Source organism: Channa argus, chromosome 4, assembly GCF_033026475.1.
Source record: "Channa argus isolate prfri chromosome 4, Channa argus male v1.0, whole genome shotgun sequence".
NCBI lineage: Eukaryota > Metazoa > Chordata > Actinopteri > Anabantiformes > Channidae > Channa > Channa argus.
The window spans coordinates 14,885,621-14,910,115 of record NC_090200.1 but is presented as its reverse complement, the minus strand read 5'-3'; the positions used below and the strand labels follow the sequence as shown (position 1 = coordinate 14,910,115).

The following is a 24,495-nucleotide window of genomic DNA, read 5'->3' as shown; positions in this document are numbered from 1 at the left end:
TAATAGTGGGTCAAACGAGGAATTTAATGGCAAATGTGTTTGACACATGCTTCAGACCTGCCCAAGGCATTACACAGTATTGAATACAGTACTTCACATTACAAAAATAAAACCTTGGAAATAATGGGACAGTTAAGGGAGTGTCAGATCGAAAGACAGCTCTCCATTTTGTTATAATCTACTAGAATACTACATAATCCTATAGACAATACTTTCCTTCGGATAAAATGCAAGTGAATTTATTAACCGTTAAGTTAAAAATGAGGTACAAAAACAAGATTGACATTGCCAACTCCGAGCTAACCATTTTCTTTTAAGTCCTTCACTTGCCGAGGGCTTTATCCAGATTTGTCTTGATGGCGTCGAGGAAGTCTGTAGTATTGACGTAGTGCTCGTTGAGCTTGACACTGAGAAAGCAAAGACATGACACAACAGGGCTAAAAATGCAATACTGTACCACACTTGAGAAAACAGCAAAACACGATAGCAATGCAATCGGTAATATTTTCATTGTTAGGGTTTATCGTAAGTTATTGTTGATACTTCAAATAACTTGTATTCTTACTTCAACATTAGAATAGGCATGATGCATTATTTAGCAACTTCATTAACACGACTCAACAACATGACAGTTTAAAGTGACGTCTGTCCTGTTTTTATGCATCCCTGGTTTCCAAGGAGCACTACCTTCAATCACAAAAGCTGTACTGCCTGATAGATAAAAATGCCCAAGTAAAACACGGGTTAAGCTAATGCGACAATGCAACAAATAGACAAAAAGAATAAAAGCCATATGTGTGTTCAAAAACAAGTTACAATACAGTACCTCTTACAGGGCAACCTAACCCTTATGTAAGGGTTTCATAAATCTTTGAGCTGATGGACAAATATAATGTGGTGTTGTATCTTTCCTCATGTTTGTGTGAAATCAGCCAGTTTCATGTTTCATGTTAAGAATATCTTAAAATCACATGGACCTACATTTTAATCTAATATATTTTTATGACCACAGACCCGTTTTTCACCAACAATAATTTACATTTTTATGATACTGTAAACAAAAAAACAAACAAACAAAAAAAAAACAGGGAAGAAAATACTACTTTGCAAACGTGCCCAAAGATGAGGGCAAGTTTGGGACAAGGTTTCAAGTTCCCAGCCTGTATTACTTGCTGGCAGGTCATAATCAGGGTACGGTAAATAAAACCTTGCCTTATGTCGGTGTATCAGACTAATGGTAGTGGTTACATCAAAGGGAATATTTTCATCCCAAATTAAAATAAGAAAATCTTCCAAAGAATCATCCAAGCACCACTCATTCTTGGCTGCCATTATAGGCTTAATGTCCCATGACATAAAGATGCAAAATGGACTAAACTGATACACATTTCAAATTAAGGCTGCAACTAATCATTATTTGTTTTATTAATGAATCTGCAGAGTATGATTTCAGACAGTTTGGTTTATGAAATGTCAAGACAATTGTGAAAAATTGTCATAATCTTCATACATCTTGTTTTGTCCAAGACAACCCCAAACATAGCCAATTTACAGGTCCATAAAACAACAACAAAAAACAGCAAATTTTCAAAGCTGAGATGCTGAAACTGCAGTGTTTAAATTTTTTGCATAAACCAACTCAATTAAAATATCTGCAGATTATTTTTCTGCTGACGACTTACTGATTCACTAATTGTCTTAGCTTTCTAAATGTCTCTCTTAAAAACATTTGAACCCTTGTGGATTAAATGTTGACATAGTGTATTAATGACTTACTAATCTATTTACCCCGAAAACACCTTTCCAGTACCTAAAATTAACATGTTGTTTGCAAAGAGTAACCTTATATCCATAGTAGTTTCACTCCCTTAATTCAACAATACATTCTACAATATTTTGGATTTGATGTGTCACACCAAGACGCTAGCCCTACAGGTAAAACATACGTAACTATGAAATTGCAGAATAACACCCACATTATGTACGGTTCATTATTTGATGCTGACTATGATGACTGCATTCAATCTGAAAATAGGATGCGTGTGCTGTCTGGACTGTGCAAAAATCCCTCTTGGATATTACCAGCACATTTTTGTCAGTTAAAAACTCAGGCCGATCTAAAGACAAAACTACTAATGGCAACAACTAGATGTATCTCATAAAATATATACTGAGTGCACATAGGAATCCACATTTAGGTGATAAAGTTTCCATCCCCTTATTTTGAAATGACAAAAAGAGTAAAACAAGGAATGTTTTAATGTCATATTTAATGCATTTAGCTAGTACAAATGCTGTCAATCATCAGAAATTACTTAAAGAAATTTATCAAGGTCCTGTGTCATTTTAAAGTAAGGGGATGCAAACTTAGCTCTAAACCTAATATAATAACGCACCAGAAGTTAGTACAAATGTTCTTTCATCGGCAGAAATAAGAAAACTTAGCCACAAGTACATATAAAAAAGCTATAATAAAATAACGACAATTACAAAAGTGCAAAAGTTTGACTCATTGTTAAATTAATTTAAAAAATTAAGTGATTAACTGATGACCATTAAATATTAAGTTGATTTAAAAACCTTTGTTTTACTCTTTATGGAATTTCAAAATAAGGAGATACAAACACTAGAGAGTGGTTCGAACTACAACAAAAAAAACAGCATATTGAAACAGAAAAAACTTACTTGGCCAGGCCGTGGATGCAGCCTGCAAGGTCCTTGGTCATCGTGCCGCTCTCAACAGTCTCAACGCAGACCTTCTCCAGCGTCTGGGAGAACCTTCACATAACCAAAACACATTTAGAAAACCCCCGCACCAGGTCAGCATTCCACTACAATAATATAAATCTCCTCTTACTTTATAAGGTCAGGGTTGCCATCAAGTTTGCCACGATGCTCCAGGCCTCTGGTCCAGGCAAAGATGCTGGCAATGGGGTTGGTGCTGGTCGGCCTTCCCTGAATGCCAAATCCAACATTAGCTTTCTTTTTAAGCAACTTGAAACTTTCAATTGTGATTTTAATTTTAAGCATAATTCCCTTTTTAAAGTTTAACCACATGATGGCAGTGTAGCTCCACAAATTTGCAAGACCATTTTTCAGCTTCACACATTTTCTGTTTCATTAGGCAGCAGAACTGCTTTCCAATACAGAGCCAAAGGACTGACAAAGACGGATGGTTACAAACCTTCTGGTGCTCACGATAGTGCCTGGTCACAGTGCCGTGGGCAGCCTCAGCCTCAATAGTCTTGCCATCGGGGCACACAAGAACTGATGTCATCAATCCCAGAGAGCCGAAACCTAAAACAGGAAACACAAAATCCTTCTTTATTCCAACCCACAACTGCTCAGAAAACTGGCAAGCTGCTGAAGCTCTTAGAGATTTTAGTATTTGGTAACATTTCCAGAGACCAGGCAAAAATGTTATCAAAATATCTCACCCTGTGCAAGAATATCAGACTGAACATCTCCGTCGTAGTTCTTGCAAGCCCACACAAAAGCTCCAGAGGACTTCAGCACCTGGGCGACCATATCATCGATAAGCCTGTGCTCATACCAGATCTTCAGTTTGTCAAACTGAGGTTTGTAGTTTCTATAGGAAAAATAACACAATACATTTAATCCACTTTTCTCTTTCTTTTGTTACCATGTTGAACAACGTTAAAGTAAATAGTGGCTTGATGCAGCTGTGTGTAAAACAGCAAATTAAAATAAAATGCTTTGTTGTCTCAGAATGTAGTTTTACAGAAAACTAAAAAGGACAAAAAAGGACGAAACAAAAACAAAAGAGGACACTCACTTTTCAAAGATATCCTGGAAGATGTCCTTAAATCTGCCATCGTAGGCTTTGAGAATGGTGTTCTTGGTGCTCATGTATAGTGGCCATTTCTTCCCAATGGCATATTGGAAGCAGCTGTGTGCAAAGCCTGTAATAGACTGTTGGAGGGAAAATACAAACAGTTACTGTAGGTTTTATCAGTAGTACAGGGGTTAACAGCTTCCCCTTGACAAGCCCAAAGTCATCTATTATGACCCTTGATGTTGTTAAATCAAACAGAGCTGAAGGCAAACAAAACCGCAGCATAGCAAATAGACACTTCTGTTTCAGTGGCTGCTGTGGCAAATTTATGAAGCACGATTCAAAGTAGAGGTATTATGACCTTATTATCAGTTTCCTGAGACCACACATTGCTTCCTTATGATTTACTATGAACTGTAAGTTTTCTTTACTTAATTTAATGTCCTGTTGCTTTCCATGTTCATTAGTGTGCAAAAAATCAAAACCAAATCCTAACCTAAAATTTGATCTTACTTCTGTATGAGTACCATGTTAAAATCAATAGTGTCATGGTGTTGTTTTTTTATGAATTTTAATAATTCTGACCCATTTCTCAAAATGTACATGTTTAGTAAACTGGAACTGAGAACTGAGTATAACTAAAACTATTAAGGGACTAACATATTGTTGCTGCTTGTGTTATTAAGTGGGACTTGATAATGTTAACAAAAAGACATGATCTGCAGCCTTCATCTTTATATCTCATATTCTCGCTTACCTCATCTGTATTGTACATGCCCATTCCACAGCCCCCACCAGGAAAGTCATAGACCTCCCATTCTGTGTTTGCACTTCCATCAGCAGGTGAGAAGACCATCTTGAATTTGCCGGGCTGGTTCACAACAAAGTCAGTTGCTCTGTACTGTGGAGGAAACACAGATTTATTATGTCTTATTAGGACATTTAATATAAACCCTGACATAGCTTGTTTAATGTTACTTTAGTCTTAAGAAGTGAAAGAAATATTACTGTATGGTCAACTAGTCAACACTGACCTGATCACCAAAAGCATGTCTGCCAATAGTGATGGGCTGTGTCCAGCCTGGAACAAGCCTGGGAATGTTCTTGCAGATGATTGGCTCACGGAAGACGGTACCACCCAATATGTTCCTTATGGTTCCATTAGGGCTCTTCCACATCTTCTTCAGGCCAAACTCTGAACATACACAAAAGCACACACAGAAAATGAGTTGTTAATAATGTGCAGCATCACACTGAATCAACTGTGTTGTAGTTTCTATGTTTTTAAAATGTTCATCCACTTCAAAACTATTCCACCTCTTAGTATTTAAGAACTTAAAATCATACGCTATGAGATGTAAAAAGTACTTTCAATTAGAACAATATTAAAGTTCAACCTTCAAGAAATTTCACAAAGCAGCCAATGCTGCTACAGTGTCTGGTGTCCCCGATGTTGTATTCAATAACCAGTGACTAGCGGTAAGACTACAAGTGCAAGTCTAAACTGTTATTATGAAATTACAAACATGTGAAAGGTTAACAAATTGTTTTTACAGACCTTCCACTCTAGCTTCGTCAGGTGTGATGGTGGCACATTTAACCGCCACATGGTACTTCTTCGTAGCCAGGGCAGAGTCTATGGTGACCTGGTCAGCAGTCTGGTCACGGTATGGTAGACCCAGGTCAAAATACTTCAGCTCCACATTAACATTGGTCAGAATGAGCTATAAATCCACAAACAAAAAACAAAAAAATACTAAATAAAAAGAAAAACCTGGTTGCTTCAAGTTTCAACACAATGAAATTGAAGCCTTTTTTCGACCTTTTTAAGTAACTTTAAAATGCAATTTAGGACCTAATTTATATTCACATTGGAACATGAAGACAAATGCAAACATACGCTACTCTACTGTATCATGGGTGTTTTCCCCAAAACACATAAATGCATAACTAAATGTAACAATAAGCAATGCCCACTTCAAGTTAAAAATAATCAACTTAACCAAGACATATAACAAAAATGAAGACCTATCAAAATTTTATTTAATTTTGGACTCTTTAAGGACCTATGGGAACCCTTTTTCTGGGATCAGTAGAGTTGTTAATGGGAGAATACAAAAAAATCAATGAATCTCTGAAAATTTTCTGATCTCATGAATCTTCACGTTTCTTCCTGAGCCAACATCTCCCCTCTGAATGCAGCCAGTCAGTGACTGAATGAAACATTTTCCCTCACATTCTTGTGTCAGTCTAAGATATAAAAATAGGCCAGTCTGCCACCAATGTAGGCTGGCCCACTGTGGTGCAAGACACACCACAGTGTTTGGCTGTTTAGCAATCGACTCTTGAATGCCAATCTATCACCTTCTCTTTGATGAACTCCCAGATGATACGGGTCATCTCATCTCCATCCATCTCCACCACCGGCTGGGCCACTTTGATGCGTTTGTCAGCATCTGTAAATCACACATACAGAGAGCTTTAGTATAACTGACCTTTTAAACTAAAGTCTAAGGTTACTGATCAATAAATACAAGAAAATACAATTGAAAAAAAAAATGCTAACAGATGACAAAAACCAGTTTCAGTTTAGGCTCAGTAACAGGGATGATTGATCTGCCTATCAGTTTCTAAATTGCCCCATTGCCCCTGAGCAAACATGACTGGAAAACCACTAAAATAAACTTATTGTTTTATTACAATACAACATTTGCTGATTACAACTTCTTAAATGAGAGGATTTAAAGTGAATCTAAAAAGGAAAGCAGAGAAGTGCTTTGCTTCACCTCTGGAATTTCTGGCTGTTGAGTGGACAAAATAGGACATTATTTATTTTCCTCATAATATACGAAGGCCAATTTTAAAGGACATTTATTTTTTAAACCGTTAGCTTTTATGTTCACGGTCATTCTCCTACTTGTATTTTGGTGCCATTTGCAACATTGCTTCACACATCAGGGGAAAAACTTGAATCAGACATATCGTATTTAATTTGCCTAATACAACACTGCTCCCTGGTGTGGTCAAAACACCACTGGGAACCTTTAAATCTGTAATTGTGAACCTAATTATAATTCACAATTGGCCCATAAGAAAAGATTATTCGAGGATTATATTACATTACATATTAGCTATGATAATTAATGATTTTACTTCAAAGATCAACGGCTTTCGGCTTGCTTATGCAGGGGTCGCCACAGCAGAATGTCCTCCACATGTTGATTTGGTGTGAGCTTTTTAAGCTGGATCCATTCACCCTCCCATTTTTATCCAGGCTCAGGACCAGCACCAAGGTGGCCCTTGCTTGCTCTGTAGGGCCACACCTGGTGGGGTGGGATTCTATCCCGCACTCTTCTGCATCCCAACCCAATGGTCTACCCATTGAGCCACCAGGCCCTCTATAAATAATGATTTTTCTCCAAATAATAATTAATGCAAAGAAAAAATACCTCTAACTTTAAAAATGATAACCGCTTTCACAGGCACACGTATATAAACACTTATAACTAAAAGTGTACTTTATTTTCACGCTAACATTGTCTGGAGAGAGAATTGCCCAAACTTTGTTGCTTTCCAGTTTTATCAACATAGATTAGTCTCTCTAATCATCATTGCTTTCATTCTACTCTTTGTGTGAGAGGCCTGCCAGCAAAATGATTACAATTAATCAAATAAAAGTACAGGGGAAGGCACAGACGATCAAGTGACTGTAAGATTTGCCAGGAAATTTAACACTCCACCAAAGTCTTTTTCAGCATGTAAAAATAAGGTTTGTGGCAGAATTAACAACTACTTAACAAATTTACGATGAAGGAAAAGACATGTGACCTAGCACCTGTCAAAACAGCCTGTTCCCCACCAAATGTGACACACGAGCTTGCAGATTACGGATACTGGACATGGTGGCCAAGGAGGACTGAAAATAACCTAACAGCAAAGATCTGTGACCTTTGCTACGCAATAACAAATAAAAACAAATGACATACTTTATCTACCTCACAGGTTTTATTTTTCTAGTTTGACTAAATTCTCTTCAGCACATAGACAACTACGCTTTCAAACGACATGTCACCTGCAATAATGATTATGAAATATACTTATGTTTATTTATTATGTGCTGGTGGCCTTTATTGCTAATAATTGGGCATTACAAGCTCCTTAATTTACTAAGCAGCAAATACTTTGCCATTTTTTGAGGAATATTATTTTTTGCTTAGCAGATCGTGTGACAATGTATTATAATCACTTTGACAGCAGTTTCCTTACAATTTCATCCACTTATGTCGGAAGTTACAACTACAGAGAATGGAAAGAGCTCAAAAGAACCAGAGTTCTTGTTGCAAATTTCACAACAAAACAATACCGTTGTGATAATCAATTAATCATTAAAATCGTTTTTTATGCCACAAGTACATCATTCAACCAACCACTAACACACACACAACTGTTAAACCAACTGAGCCACAGTCACCCCATAGAAATATTAACTATTACTTGTCAGAAATCATGGAAAGTTAAGCGCCTCATGAGTTAACTGCATTATTGTAAGTTAAATTACCAACTGTGACCTTCTCTGTCTGCTACAGCTTGGGACCACCACTGCGTGGTTGGGGATGGGCTGCTGGGGGTTCATTGTCTTCCCAGACACTTCCGACATGTGGTCAGGAAGAGCGGGGCATGAACCTCTGACTTGTTTAACCTAAATCTCTTAAAAGAGGACAACATTATCACAGTGCAGGGGGAGGGAGCACATAAGTAAGCTAAGTATGTTACATAACGTCTGAGGGTATCAGCTAACTGGACACTCAAGGGCAAACAGAAACACAGTCATGTGGGCCTGCCTGCCACATCATTGGCACGTGCATGGGGGATAAGGCTGCAAGCCTTTTTCTCCAGACCAGTCATTTTTTACAAAGTGTAGTGGTAAAAATAAAAAAACCAAACAATTACACTGATTGTAGACTTGCAGAATTGTACAGTAGATTTTACTACAATCCAATTAAAACCTAAACACAACAAGTAAAAAACGGAAAAATCTTCTTCAGTCAGCCTTAACTAAATCCGCTGTAAAGCACAAATGCAGTATAAAATCCAAACCCAAATGCAGTCTACATTTGGAAAATATCCAATGAAAAAATACACAACAAAAAGTCCGTTTAAACTTTTAGTACCAAGTGGCATCATTATCTCTATCTGGACATTTATAACCAATTTTAACACTGCTTCAGGGGAAAGTCAAACTAAAGGAATGTGTTTCTGTGTTTCCTCACATACAAGCTGGGCTTAACCCGCTTCAGTTTTAATCCAATTAGTCAGAATAACAAAACACCTTAAAAAGAAGATGCAAGCAAATCTGCAGTTGTTTAAGAGATAGTTACAACAGACCCCGCCCCCCCCCCCCGCCCCCAAAAAATAAAACTACAAACTTGTTGTAGACTAACAGCAACATTACACCTGTTACACACCAGGGACAATGCAGCTTGTGACTGCTATAAAACACAGTAATCAACATTTTTAATGTTTGCGCTCATTTAACAAAATGCAGATTCTTATACCTATGTGCAGGATTTCAACACACTCTTTAACAGCCTGAGTTGCTGTGCACACCAAGAAAACCACATCAAGAGCCAAAGTGCCCTTCAAACAACCCACTGCCTGAGAAAACACTAACTGGTGGCACGGAGACGTGTATCTACAACACCGGGGCTTAAAGAGCAGCCAGTTCCCGTTGTATGAAATGTAGGTTGTCTGCAGAGCGCACGTAATATCAGGACATATTATCACTTGGACTCCCGGCACTGTATACGCATTCAGAGCCAAAATGAGAGCACAGAATCAGACACGGTTTTACAGGTAAATGTTAGAAAGTGATTAAAAGTGCAGCACTGTGGGCCAGTGTGGATGTGTTCCACGTTACGTAGGACGGAGCGAACACTAGCAGCGGCAGCCATTGCTCTTTATAGCGGAGCCTCGTATGCAGTACCTGACCTTGGCCAAAGTTTTCCAAGTCGGTGTCGCCCTGCTAACACGATCACTGAACAAAAGCCCACCGGCTTCCCTCAAAACAGCTGTTTTAACTTGCCGTTAAGGGACAGAGGTTTAACCCACTCGCTCCAGTGGTGAGCAGTGACATTTCCGCACCGACAACTCAAAATGGTAGATGAATTTGATTTATCGGCTGCCAGCATTTGCAGGGCAGCCTCTTTTGGAATGATTTCTTCTTTTCCGCTTTCGAGGGGAATTAAATGTAAACAATCTCAATCGCATGTGTTTTGTTAGCAGGTTTTGGACAGCGGACGTTTCATTCATTTGAGCACATATTTTCACGTTGGCACCAACTGTTACTCAAACTTTGGCCGGGGAAGACAAAGGCAGCTCTCTCCCCGGGTGATCGATTCGCTGTGCCGACCCTTACCTACCTCGACGTTTATTACACTCTCATTATCTAAACAAGCTGCACTCGAGCAGTCATAAAACAGTCATTAATACCCAGATAAGCATTTACAACACCGTCGTTTCTAAGCTAAGAAAAACCATTAAAGCGATTAACAGCATCCCGGTTAGCTAGCAGCAGTTGCTAGCAAGGCTGCGTTAGCTCGGAGCAGCCGGCTTTAAACGGTTGGTTCATTTTGTCGCTCTCTTGGTACGTTCATATAACATTAGCTTGCTAATAGCACGGAGGCCACATTAAAAGCGCAGTTGTAACACAGAGCTATGTCAGGCCGCAGTTAACAATGACATTATGATGCTGAGGATGACCCCGCTTATCTCTGTCCACTTACAGTTTCTTTGTTGCAAAGTCTGGCAATTTGCAGCCGGCGCAAGCACCGCTGGGTTTCTGGAAAGAGCGGTACCGGCAGACCTCGAAAGAGAGCTGAGGACTTTCAAATATCCAGCCATGTCTTCCCGGCCCGAATCAGTTTGCGGTTCACACTCGACGAAACTCAGAGGAAAGAGGGGGCAAGCTGCTCCGAGACTCGCTGCAATATAGTCGTAGCGGCGACATCAGCAGCACCGCCTACCCCCCCCCCTCCCCCCCTTTCCCGGAGGGACAAGCTGTGCGCTACGTCAGAGTCACACACAAACAGCGACAATCCAGGACAGAGTGATGATCGCCAGTGTCTATACATTAAATCTGAGTGTTAATATCAACCCGCACAGGCCTAGTGGACTGCACGCATTGTAGAAATGCGGCACAGTATATCAGTTGGGTATTGTTTAATATTATGCTACAAAACTGTGGATGTCAAACAAATCATATTTTAAAAAGATCTGTCAAAATCTATAGTGCAGAGGCAGAGTTATTCTAACATTTCATCCCAAACCCATGGCCATAGTAAAGTTAATGCCAGATATAAGACATACAAACACAAACAAACGTGTAATTCTTGTTACAAATTAATGTTCACAGACCATTTTCCCATGTACATATTTATATATTTAATTGTCCTGCTACATGTACATTGTGCACGGGATTTGTTTTTATACACACACACACACACACACACACACACACACACACACACACACACACACACACACACACACACACACATATATATATATATAAAGCATAATTTCTTGAGGTGGAGAAGGAAGTAGCTCAAGCAAGTAAACATTTCAAATAGAAATGGTGACAGTTAATGAGACTCCTGACTCATATGCGGGAGGAGTACAGGATAGTTACATTCCACAAAGCCTCAGCAGAGGGCCCTCTAATTTTAGCAGGGGGTGGTTACCATACTGGGAGAAAGACTGGGAAGTGTGCAATGCAGTCACATGATGGATTTGGTAGTAAGCCAGCAAAGGAGACAGCCGGGTCACCTCTGAAGTACTCTTTCACTTGAGAACAGGGAGCTTGCAATGACAAAAGCAAATATGCAAACACCCAATAAAATACTATAATCTATAAACATAAGTTTTAAGCTATATTAAAAATAACATGCCTCCACTTGGATTTTGTAGTAGAAGATCAGTGAACGTCAGCTGTTTTTGTCCCTCAAGTGCAGAGTTTTGCCCAGCATGTAATAAGAGCCTATAAGGCAGAATGTTATTATGTGGTCAGACAAGGACAGTGGAAACTACTTAATTCCCTGAGTTTTTACAGCAACCTTTGAACTCTAAAGGACTCGACCGGCTGTTCACCTTGACATCTAACTGTCCACAGTCACAGAAGTCATTCTCAGAGGTCACCTGGAAACACCAATGTCAAAGTGACATATTTAGTCCTCATTCCGAATCATAATGTGAGACTACTCCATTAAAAGGGATGTAGTGTTGATCAGACCCATTAAATGTCTTCTCTCATCAATAAGCAAAGGACTAAGTGTTTCCTCTGAGCTCTGATCGTGCTTTAATTTATGTATGGGGGTCTAAAGTTGTAATTACTGGTCTTTTTATTTCTGCTGATGGGTTTCTTCTTGTGTTGTCTTATTCTGCTCGTAGTGGAATCCTGTAAAAAGTTGTTTTCCCATTGCTCTTAGATCTGATTGGTAGGCATTGATTTAAAAGTCAAAAAAAGCTTAAACTCAGATTTCTCTGAATTCCCCATTTTTCTTAATAACATCATTGCATAAAAAACCTTCAAGCTTTTCAATAGCCATGGATTGAAAAATCAAAGCCCAGTGTGATGGATGTGCTCCATCTACTGGACTACTGAGAGGACACCAAGATTATGTTAGTGAATCTACATCGACCTCTGCTGGAGGAATCTTGGACATTGCTTTAACGTCTTAAAGAGCATTATCAAGGAATGTAACAATGGATTTTTAGCTCAAACAACATTTATTTTTGATTATATAAAATACAGACTACAAAGAGCATTATATATATATATATATATATATATATATATATATATATATATATATATATATATATATATATATATATACACACATATATACTTTGTGTGTGTGTGTAGTAATGTATGCATAAGTCACCATACGATAACATAAATATGAAGGGAAAGATTTTTTTTCTGCCAAACTTTGAAAAAATATAATTTGTAATATTACAAACAATATTGTTTTTTATCTTTTGCATTTTGGTGCAGTTTTTTTACTTTGAATTTCATTTCATTTTATTGTTTATTTAATTTATTTAGTTTTGTTTTGTTACCAACTACTATGTTTTTTCTTTTCTGCTTTATTTTTAAGTGGTCTTTTAAAATCTAATTTAACACAATTTTATTGTTTTTGCTTTCTAAATTAGCATTTTAATTTTTAAAAATAGTACATAAATGTTAATAATGAAAGTTTAAAATATTTACCATTTAGAGGACGATTAATAGGAAGAACCAACAGGGTGATAGTATCGGTGATGATAGGTGGAACTATCCTTGTAATGTTTAGAGGTTGTTTTTTTTGCCACTTTGGGGCAGCAGCATTGAGAACAGTGTTGGCACAACAGCTTATTAAGTTGTTTGTTGTGTTGAATTTGTAAATATCAAGCAAATTCTCAACAAACCACTAGGGAGAATGTGTGTCTCCTAATCCTCTATGTCTCTTAATGTTTCACTTTGCTCAGTTTACTGTTTGGTGCTGGACATGGACATTGAGGTGGGTTTAACAGAGCTTTTGTTGTTGAAAACAGATATCTACTGCAGGAAACAAAGTTGAAGGGTGCAGAGACTGAAACATTCCAAAGCTGATGGGACACCTAACATACTGTGCATAGAATAGATGGTATTAGATGTAGTTTTAATCTAAAAATATTGATTAATGTAGCTTTAAATGTATCCTTTAGTACATGAATTACTGTACTAAAATTGTGGGGCTCAATAATAGGACCCATCTTATGTTGTTTTCCTCCCTTGCTGCAGACATTATCTGATCTCTGAACTATTCTGCTTTCTGCCTGTTCAGTCATTTGCCCGTCAATGACTGTTTGACATTTGGGTTGGGGATCAGACATACCGCACCTTTTTACACATGCATTTTAATCTAAAGCTTTTAAAGAAACTTAAAGTTCTTCATAATAAAAGAAAGAAATACAAAATATGGATTCCTGCTTTGTGAAAAAAATATTTGTTTGAGTTTCTGCTTAAAATAAAACATATCAATATACAACACAATCCAAAAGAATTGACTTACCATCATTATTGGCAAAATAGTGCATATTACTCTATTGCAAGGTTCTTTGCAATTCCCACCGTTATTTGTTGCCCTGATTTATAATTTGTGAATTAACAAACCCAGGAACACACTAAACCCTTCATCGATTCCACCAGCTGTGCCAATAAAACAGTTGCTCCTGAGGGTTTGGATGATGAAGCTGCTAAGATGCTGTGGGATCTGAGTCTGACATAATCACAGTGACATCGGTGATGATGATGATCGTCATCATCGTGGTACCAATGGACTGTCAAGTGGCCTGAAAAAGGACTGGTGCTCTTTCTAATGAGCATCTGTGTGGTTACTAACAGCTGAGCTCCGGCTTAATGCGACAAATGAGTAAACAAACAAACAACAGAAATTCACAAGTGATAGACATTTATTCAGAATATACAACAAACTACTTGCAAAAATACTATGGATCAATTTGAGTTTTTTAATCTCAAACAGAAGCACTGCTTCACAGGTAAATTACATGGAAGCTGTATGATCTTTAGTTTTCATTGCTATTAGCATGAAGTTACATTTTAATTGATGTTTCACCAGTGTTTCTTTTGACTATGGGCTCAAATGTCACTCTTTGTTATTTGAACTCATCACATACAAGTTAGTTTTGAAAATCTTTGCAACGCTGATAAAAGCAACATTTTCTCTCTCTGTTTTTAAAAATCTCCTGGGCAATAAAGTGCTGTTATATGTAGCCCATTGTTTTACCTGCTTCTTAAGGCATATTGTTCATTCATTCACTGTATTCATTCTTACAGTATATTCTGAGTCTTCATTTTGTTTCATGTGAGACCAATAATACTGAAATAAAACACATTTTGATTACATCATCATGAATGATAAATTATCCTAATACATTAAACATATCTCTCCAGTTTTTAAGGTTTCTTTATCTTCAAGGCACTTTGTACAAATTTGCTACAAACAGTCAAATTTCATCTTACTCAAAGCTACATTTCAAACAAGTGCACCACATCTTTTCTTTTTCAAAGAAAGCCCATTAATGGTGCTAATTACATATGCACAAAGTGCATCCAAGTGGCCTTCTGGCTACAAATGGACCCTGTATGTTCCCTACACATTACATGATCATGTAAGAGCTAGTTCAGAGGAAAAGTACCATGTCTTGGCATTTACATTCAAAACTGTAATACATATACAGCAGATGTTGTAAAGTCAAAATAGAATAAGGTTGAGTTTAATACATGGAGGAAATCTATCTATATTGCTCAGTTTCAATATATATATTTTTAAATAACACATTATTTAACACCTAGATGTGAGTCTACGCAACTGAACCAATGCATCTACTTCCTGACAATTTATGGTCTTAACATTTCTACTTCCACAAAACATGCTGCATAAACACCATCAATAGCTAATGTGCCAGTTCTTCAAAATCAGAAAGCTGTTTCATCTGCTCTACTTGCATAGAGTGCCTTCTCACAAGTTTCTTCTTAGACTTGAGGCCGCCTCTCTTTGGTGTGTTGGGTGCTACTGGGGCTATAGATCTAAAACCTGTGGCCAAAGGTGAGGAGGGCTTGCTACTAGCTCCGATGTCAGGGATGGGAGGGTTAGGGTTGATGTTGAGAGGGGGCAGGTGGCCAGGCCTGGTGTGGGAGATGTGGTCCAGCAGCAGCGTTCCCGAGCCTCTCCTCTCCAGGAGACCAGGCGGACGCCTACGCGCTGTGCTGGGAGATGATGTGCTGGCATTGCTGTCTAGAGATTCTCTGGAGCTGGTCAGCATTGCTAGTGGAGAAGTGTTTAGTTTTCTTCTCTCCACCGGGACCTTCGGGGAGTCTAACATAGCAGAGTCTGAATAGAGCTGTGAGTCTGAGTCATAGTGATCATTCCCCAGACGTCTCCTATGCACGGTGTCTCTCAGACTGGCAAGTCCACTACTGCAGCTGCTGTTCTCCTGCTCGGTGGGCACAGTACTGCGCCTTGCCAGTGGCTGGTGTTGGCCTAGAGTTCTTTCATATGATGGTTTAGAAGTTGGAGGAACTGATAGTGAGGTTGTCATTTTGCAGGGCTGTTCACCTACTAGTGGGAATAAGCTGTCCTTACCATCCACGCTGCTCTGTCGAGATAATGCTGACCTCTTACTCAGAGAAAGACCGTTTACCCCTGCAACAACATCCTCGTCAGAGCTGGCTCTCTTACTCTCCTCACTGGCGGCAGCTGCAGCCAGAACTGAGGGAGCAATCAGGCCCCAAGGCTCTGACTGCAGTCTCTTCAGCTGAGGCAAGCGTGCACGTTTGGGGTTTGCAGGCCGCCGCGTTGGAGATGTGGGCCCGTTGGCAAGCTTTGCAGCCGAGCTGGAGGTTTTAAGCTTTGTCTGGAAACTGAAGACTGTGTTTTGTTGCTCTTGCTCAGGAGTAGGAGATGCTGTAACATTTATATCAGACGGAGAAGTGCAGTACGCTGGGGAGGACCTCTCATCTAGTTCTGGTGATGGGGGGACATTTAGGTACTGTTTGGTGGTTTTAGTACCAGATGGTGACTTGTCGGTGGTTATTATGATGACCTCCTTGCCTTTAGCTTTGCATGCATCCAGTAACAGTTTAAGTGTCTCCTTATCATCTGCATTGATGGCGTAGACCAGCGCTGAGGCCCCGCTTCTGTCCTCCAGACTGGGATCAGCTCCGTTGCTCAACAGGTGATCCACCACCTCGTACCCAGCCTTGTGGATACAGGCGTGCATTAGAGCAGTCCTACCTGCTTTGTCCTGAATGTTGGGGTCTGCCTGGTTGTCCAGCAAATATTTCACTAGCTTTGACTTGCTTACACTCTGCTGGTCAGTGTGTGTGGACATGCATGCCACCATTAGAGGTGTCTCCCCACGCTCATTGCTCTCGTTGATATACGCACCACCTTCTAACAGGAGCCGAGTAAGTCTCAAGCGTTTGAGCCATACAGCCTTCAGGAGGGAGTTTCCATCTGTCCGCAGCTCCAGTATGTCTGCCATCTCCCAGCCAATCTCAGATCTTCTCAGTGAAGTTAAACTTACAGCTCCCAGACCTTTCAACAAAGCATTGAAGTAGTTCAGTGTATCAGTAAAACCTTTATAATTTAACACTTTCTGTTTGTTTCTCTTGTCTTTTGTAAAATCGTCACCACCAGCAGGTGGCAGTCTGCTACAAAATAAAAATTATGGATACTCTTTACTTTGACATATTTCTCATATATTTATCTTTATGTAATAGTTCTCATGAGGGTAATGTGTACATAATGTTGTTTCCAAGGTGGAAACTGATCATTGGCCAAAAATAATGTGCATGCAAGAGTCAGCATGATAACAGCACCTGTTAGATTCACAAAACACCATTGATCGATGATCGAGCGATTTTTGGCAATCAAACTCAAAGTTAGTCTTTTTAAGCATTGGCAAAACACCAGTTGTGTCAATTGTCATCATTTTTATCGAAGTAAGAAGAGCGACGAACATCTTAATCCATCAGCCTGTAAGTGCGTAAAAACACCAGTTCGTCTTGTTATTCTGAGAAAAAAATGTCTACGCGTCTGAAGCACAACGGGATTTTCACCATTTAAATGTCTAATAGTGACAATACAAACATCTGCTCAGACATGCGACATTAAATAACAGAAGATCGCCGGGCGTGAGAGTCGCTGTCCATGGTTCTCGTTTTGGAGACGCGCTCTATTACAAATAGTTGGGATGGTCATATAATTCTACAGCTCATTCTGCATCTTACATCTGATTTATAATGAAGACCCTGTTAATAATTCAAAAACATTATCAGTTGATCTCCGGCGATGTATAAGGTAACAGATTAATTCTTTTTTCAGCCTCCTTTTAGGATGAAATAATCGGCGAGGCAATACAATGGCATAAAGTTAAATGAATGAAAAATACTTTTCGATAATTTTGTAATTTAATAATCTCGCAGATCAACTTGGTGTCTAAAAAATGTCTTACCTGGTCGGAGGAGAGGGTTTCCATGCTCAAAGTACCCAGAGCTTTGTCACGTAAGAGAGAAGAAATCAGAGGGAAATGAATTATTCAAAACAAAAACTTTGTTGCAGTTTATCGCAATAACCCTAATTTATAGCCGTGACTGTTCCCATCGATGCGCCGTAGTTTGGGTGACAGGGTGCCCTGCCTCTCTGGCACCATAGCACATGAGCTGTGTGGCTTTTGTTATGGAGGCACACTACATCAGTCCAATGGGGAGTATTCTTTTCACTGCGCACTCAAGGATCACAACCTGGAGCTGCTGCGGGTTATAAATAACTTACTTTCTTCCTTGTTGAATGAAACGTGCATTTTCCTGACGTCAGATTCGACCAAAATAAATTGCGTCTCATGAAAACCTCTGTCCTGATCTTCATATCTGCAGAATACAATCATAATGAGCGCACTCCCAAAGACATGTAAATGTTCTGTGCGCGCGCATGTCTGTGTGTATATATTTTAATCATTTCAAAAGGACAATTAGTAAATGAAAGGACACAGTTGGGCCTGCACATAATGGAATGAGAGAATAACAAATTTGGCTGGTACTGGTTGCCTGTTTTTAAATATTGTGAATCCATAACTCATATAGTGAGTCTGTGCTATAAATAAACTGTAATGTCTGCAGTGTGGAACATTGGAGCAAGTTGTTAGAATATAGGCAGGTGAGTGATAAAGTGATAGAACGCATAGCCATGACAATTCAGTATAAAATGTAAAATTAAAATCTGTTCTGGACCACAATTACAAAGCAATAAATTACAATATATTGCATTATTTGGCTTCCTTATGTGTTGAATTCACGAATCAAATTTTCCAAACAATTATTATTTCTTTAATATAAGAATATACTCATAAATTGAGTTAATTTATGCAAAAAAAACCAACAGTCTTTCTTATTGGCATTTTCACTGCCCAGTAAAATTAGGAGACAGAGCAAAAATATTTTACACTGATATATATATATTTACTGCAAAATTAAAGAGGCCAAAACTTGTAGCAGCCATCACAGCTATACAGCCTAATAGGGACATTTCTATTTTTAGGTTGCTATGAGACAGCACAGAAGCAGTTTCTAATGAGAACAGTGATGTTTTCAGCCGTGCAAGGAACAGGTAAATCAGACGCATAGCATTCCAATATGGACCCATAGCTGTTAAGGTATTTACTCTAATACATTTTATGATACTGCTGTATTTGTATATCTCACTTGTGCAAGTCAGCGACTAACACCACCACCATCACCACCACCACAATCGATCATTAGTCCTCTGACCCTTGCTCTTGTCCTCTGAGACTTGGACTAATCATTTATTACCTATCCAAACTCTTGACATCTCACGATTCCAGTCGTCAACGCTGGCAGTGATTTCTCACCTGTGATTGCCTTCTCCATCTCTGGGGACATGTTGTTTACGAGGAACATGGGGAAGGTGGTTATATAAAATAGCACATATGGTAGTCACCCAGTCAAAAGAATTTGTCCTTATTATTCCAGAGGCGAGGATTTATGAAAGAAATGATTTAGATTTTTTCAAGTATCTTCTGTGATGTTGTGATAAGAATGGAGCTATTATTGCAAGTATCAAACAACCTGAGAGTAACCTGCGAGCTGTTTAGCTCAAAACGAACACTCAAAAGGAAACTGTTATTTATACAACATATAAAAGGAATAAAAGGAATTTTTGTGCACTTTTGTTTGAATATTATAACCTGTATCATGGAGAGACCAAACAGTTCACAGTCATATGATGGATCAAGAAGCAAACCAAGACCAGAGTTAACTGGTTTATTAACGTTATCAACCTTCATCACATAGTAGTTTTTGGCCATATTAAGGATAAATAATTAAAATGAAGAGAATAAGCGCTGTCACCCCTGGGTGCAGTTTCCATTTTCAGATATCACAGCTGCACCGCAGCTGCTGCTCTTCCTCCCGTCCTTTCTAAATATAACCATTTCTTCCATCTGCATTGTGAGACTTCTAGCTTCGGAACTATTTATAGATTCTGACAAAGTGCAGGTAAAAGTTACCAACAGTCATCAAATTTAGAGCCTGGTCAATATGCCTCCAACAGCAGAATCAGAATGTCAACATCCATAAAAACAGTTACCAAGTGGATTTGAGTAAAATACAATAAGATAAGCTCAAAATGTAGATATGAAATATGGACTTGTTTATCCTGATACCAGATCCTAAATTGGACGTCATTTATTGTCATTTGATGTCCATTTAAACAAATAAAATCTGTCGTCACTTACATATCAGAGAATAGTGGAAAATTCAATAATGACGTCAGAGAAATGGAAAAAAAAAGATGTTGTGGTGATATGTCACACTTGATGTATTTTTAGACTTTAACCACTGCAGCTCCTTGCTACTTGCATTTATCTGATTTTCAAAAAATTTTACTGGCTTCAAATATCACTTCAATTTCAAGGCATCCAGGGGTTTTTGAAGAGTTAATGAAGAGTTAAGTAAGCTCATGTAAGATTTATTTATTATAGACACTTCGGGGAATGGCTTCAATATATCTGTGCATTTAGTGTTAATTCTAAAGATTTTAAATATAACAGAGCTTATAACAAACACTAATCCACCTAATTGGTAAAAAATGTCAGGTGTGAGTGACAGAAACTCACATCTGACACACCTGTTTCATGAAAGGTGATCAATCAAAAAATGTAAAATAAAACCGACCATTAAATTGAATGCGACACATCTAGTCCACAAGTTGCTTGTACTGCACAGCAACCGACAAGAAAGCATTACCACCAAGCACAACAGTTCACTTTTCTCTCAATAAGTGGAATGTTGATGTGTCGGCTGATACGCTGCCACACTAAGGGGTTTAAGAGCAAGATCAGTGCCTGGGTCAAATAAAAAATATTTGGGCATTCTCACAGCTCCAAAACACAAGCCTACAGCAAGCGGCCGATTAAATTAGCTTAGCACAAAAAGTGGAAACAGATGTTCAAGGATAACAAAATCTGCCTATCTGTACCTCGAAAGCTCCTTGATCTGAAACATGTATGTACTTTTTCAGTACTAAAACCTAATCCTAAAAATGGCAGATGCTTCTTTTATAGGGTGTTATGGGCCCAGCTTTTTCTTGGTCTGGAGTAAAGGGAGTAACTAGCCACTGGTTGCCAGGAAACTATTCAGGGCCAAGATATATTCTGACACACAACCCCCGTAAAAAGTTGATTTGTTGCCTTTAGACTTAAATTTTTGTCGCTGCCTTCATGATCTTGGTAACGATCTTCTCGTGTAACTCCCAACAAGTAGAGAAAGCAATTCCCAGAACGACACATTTTTCCAGTGCCGGGCTGAAAAATGAAATGAAGGTTACAGTTGTGTATAATGCAAACTGAATTCCAACTCAGTTGTTCTGTAGAGCTGATCTGAATCTTCTCTCATAAGAAAAGTGCTGCGTTATATGGAAGGATGTTTCCTTTAGCAATGAAGAAAAGTCCACCAAACATGTTTTTATACAATCAACTCATACTTAACTTTTTTTCTGCCCATTTTTCTATCTTGACAACTCCATTTGCATTTTGACACAGCTGCAGATTTTTCCAGACTGTATATCATCAGTTATTGTGGTGCTGTTTGCGTTTCTTCCTCCATGCTGGTTGTCGTTTTAAAGACAGAGTTTGACATTCTCATGGCATTTGGTGTCTCTGCGATTGTATCAATTGAGTGCGTGGGCTGCGACAGCAATGAACTGGCACGAACCTTGCTGCAGCTCTGCACCGGACTGCTCCATGCCTTCCTCCTACCTCAGTGGATTTAGGGAAATGCCTCCAATGCAGCTTAAAAAACTGCCACCCCTCACATATGCCGCAAGGGATTTTTTTCCCCCCTTATCCACTCATGATTACGTCCCGTGAAGTATAACACATTTTCAGACACTTTGATCTTTTCTTTTGGAGAAGTGCTACGTTCTCATACTTGAAATCTTGAAATGGTTCCACTCCTCCTCTGCTCCTTCATCACTCCTTCTGTTCTTTCACATCTCGCAATGCAAACCAACACCTGCCCTTCTGGCAAGCAGTAATTGAGTAAAACATTATTCAAGCGCATTATACAGACAACAGTTTTTCTTGGTGATTATTGTGTATGTCGGCTGTATCCTAGGAGATTGTTGCATATCTAATAAGGAGTTTGTTACTCATTTTGCAGAGTGGGCACTTTGATGTCCTCTGTGTTGAATTTTCTGTTTTAGCTCAACATCCCCCTAATGAAGCAGAAGGCTTGAAGCTTCAGAATTGGTTGCTTATCAACTCTACACCCCACTTATTAGAAGTTGTTTTAGAGCCTTTAATTAGATATCGGAATAAGAGGCGCCTTAATGGCCTGTCAGTAATCAAGTGGTCAAGACATATTCGCAGATGACAGAATTGTTAACATCATTAGGAATTTTACCATTATTATCCACTCATAAACTACTTTCTTCTCATGTTTTGTGATTGCCTTTCCTCTTGCCCTTTAAATCAACAAGTGCTTCAACATTTTTTTGTTGCAGTTTCAGTTCCATTCTGGTATCACACGCAGCTGTTTTAATAAAACTACAAAGTAATTAGTGCCATTTAAGTTCTGGTAGGATCTGTCGTATCTTTCTTTCCACCACCAAATCAAAAGCTCACCAAAGTGTCTGCCACCCATCGAGCAAAAACCATGTCTGCAATAAAATACAGTAAGTTACTTAAAAAAAAGAGACATCAAACACAATAAATATTGTGTTAACCTGGTGCATGTACAGCACTTTGCAGTATATAAGCAATTCTTTTATCTACGTAGTACTGGTAAAATAAGGTGGAGAATGTTGATATGACTGTAAGAAATTTCAGTGCATGTGAATTCATCACAGGGTGTTTCAGAGCTGTATCTGTCAGAAGTTTGGGTCTGTCAGAGCATGTGGGTACATCAGTGTGGATGAGTGGATGTTCTGACAGTGAGTTAGAGAACTTCACTCTGCTCGCGGTTCACACCCCTGAGACTGTGACGTCTTTGACACCATGAGACACTCTGACCAAAATACAACTCCTCTGCAGCACAAGGTGGGGAATGAGCTTTTTCTGTTTTGTTGTTGCCAGTGACGTCAAATTCATTCCTGTCTGTCCTTGAGGATGTCAGGGCTCATCTGCAAAATCAGACATGACAGGGCCAAACAGGATCAGCCTGGCATCTGCAAAATGAGTCCTCTCTAGGTGACAGAACTAACAATAGATCTTATGCTTCATAAACATGGCTGCAAGGCGTGATACCTGCCATCTATTAATTTAAGCCTGAATCATGCTCCACAGGGCACAGCCATAATTAATCACTGAGCAACCGAAGCAACCGTATAATACTACAGTAGGCTGAATTGTACATCCCTTTATATTTCTCCCGTAATAAATTTAAGCAAGTGTTTAATCAGACATAATGCTGCGCCAACAATAAAAGGCCCGTGAAATGAGCTTTTGTTCAGAGGGCTGATTGTTCTTCAGGTTCCTGATAAGAGAATGTGGCAAAGTGGAAGACAACACAAGCGTATTACAGCAGAGTCTGATCAGCTGTGTTAGGAGGTGGAAAGAGCTGGCAGGTACCAGAGGACAAACACGAGTCAGTAATTACTGCCGGGCGCTATAAAGAAGGAGCTGCGAGACAATGAAAGCTGTCACACTGAAAACATTCCAACTCCTTGGAGATTAGCCACTATTACACACACTTTGTTGCTTGCTTTTCCATCCAGTTTGAGTCTCGTCAAACAAGACTGAGTGAAATACAGTCACACTTCCAGCTCTGTGAGGTTGTATTTAAGCACAGTGGTGCTTTGAGATAAACGCTAACTTACACACATTAGGACTAAATGCACCAAAGGATGCCTGGAATGTGCATAGTTTTGCAGGTGTTTTGTCATAAACAATAGTGGGCAAATTAGTGGTGATTGATACAAAGTTCTTCAAGTTCTTGCAGACAGTGGCTGCATGTACAGTGTGTATAGCATTTTATAGCAATTTGAACATTTTGTCACAACATTTTGTCTCAGAAATCAACTTCACGGTTGACACTAGAGGACAAGTTCATGGTGACTTTGGGAATCACCAAAACCACCACGGTTCATCCTCTTATAACCATGACAGCCTGGGAAGTGTTTCATGTGAATTTCAGTCTAGGTCTTCTGTAAGTGGTGGACCTCCCAAATAAGTCCATGCCTAGTCTTGCACAGCTAAAAATGTTCAGATTTTTGGCATGCAATCACTACTCAGTCTGTCAAAACATTCTCAGTAATCAGGAATTAATCAGCATTAAAGAATGATTGCATAATCTCAAAGGTGTATTTTCATGTTAAATTATTCCATGTACTGGCAAACAAGAAGCCCTGAAAAGGAATAAATCAGCATCCTGGAGTTGAAAGGATAGTATCACCTGCGTATTTCTCACGTATTCTCCTACTCTCTAAATCTGAGTGGTTTAGCTGACACAATTGGCTGAGCTGCCAGTGTTTGTGTCCTGCTGTTTGCACGCACAGCCCTGGCAGGACTCATATCAGAGTTTCCCACAGGAGGCAGAGCGAGCAAGGGCTCTCTCTCCCTCTCTCTGCTTGAATCAC

The 24,495-nt window shown here is 39.0% G+C and overlaps 2 protein-coding genes across 2 annotated transcripts; both read right to left on the bottom strand.

Annotated features, from left to right (window-relative positions):
- Window positions 1–5: 5 nt before the first annotated feature.
- On the bottom strand, window positions 6–10,786 carry idh2 (isocitrate dehydrogenase (NADP(+)) 2). Its single transcript, XM_067501537.1, has 11 exons — window positions 10,579–10,786; window positions 6,161–6,252; window positions 5,355–5,520; window positions 4,831–4,991; window positions 4,554–4,697; window positions 3,797–3,933; window positions 3,438–3,589; window positions 3,185–3,297; window positions 2,858–2,955; window positions 2,686–2,778; window positions 6–407 (listed from the first exon to the last, which is right to left on the bottom strand). Exons 1-11 carry the CDS (start codon window positions 10,694–10,696, stop codon window positions 323–325), a joined length of 1,359 nt encoding a protein of 452 aa, XP_067357638.1. The 5' UTR covers window positions 10,697–10,786; the 3' UTR covers window positions 6–322.
- Window positions 10,787–14,311: 3,525 nt separating this feature from the next.
- ankrd34c (ankyrin repeat domain 34C) lies at window positions 14,312–18,291 on the bottom strand. The gene is made up of 2 exons (XM_067502879.1): window positions 17,858–18,291; window positions 14,312–16,938 (listed from the first exon to the last, which is right to left on the bottom strand). The coding sequence occupies exon 2, from the start codon at window positions 16,883–16,885 to the stop codon at window positions 15,296–15,298; it is 1,590 nt and encodes a 529-aa protein (XP_067358980.1). The 5' UTR covers window positions 16,886–16,938; window positions 17,858–18,291; the 3' UTR covers window positions 14,312–15,295.
- Between the last annotated feature and the right edge of the window lie 6,204 nt (window positions 18,292–24,495).

Coding starts and splice junctions, on each gene's coding strand:
- idh2 (XM_067501537.1), bottom strand. CDS start 10,696: ATGGCTGGATATTTGAAAGTCCTCAGCTCTCTTTCGAGGTCTGCCGGT. Junction 4,698..4,830: donor GACATGCTTTTGGTGATCAG/GTCAGTGTTGAC, acceptor TTTCCTCCACAG/TACAGAGCAACTGACTTTGT. Junction 408..2,685: donor TGCATCCACGGCCTGGCCAA/GTAAGTTTTTTC, acceptor TTGCTTTCTCAG/TGTCAAGCTCAACGAGCACT.
- ankrd34c (XM_067502879.1), bottom strand. CDS start 16,885: ATGGCAGACATACTGGAGCTGCGGACAGATGGAAACTCCCTCCTGAAG.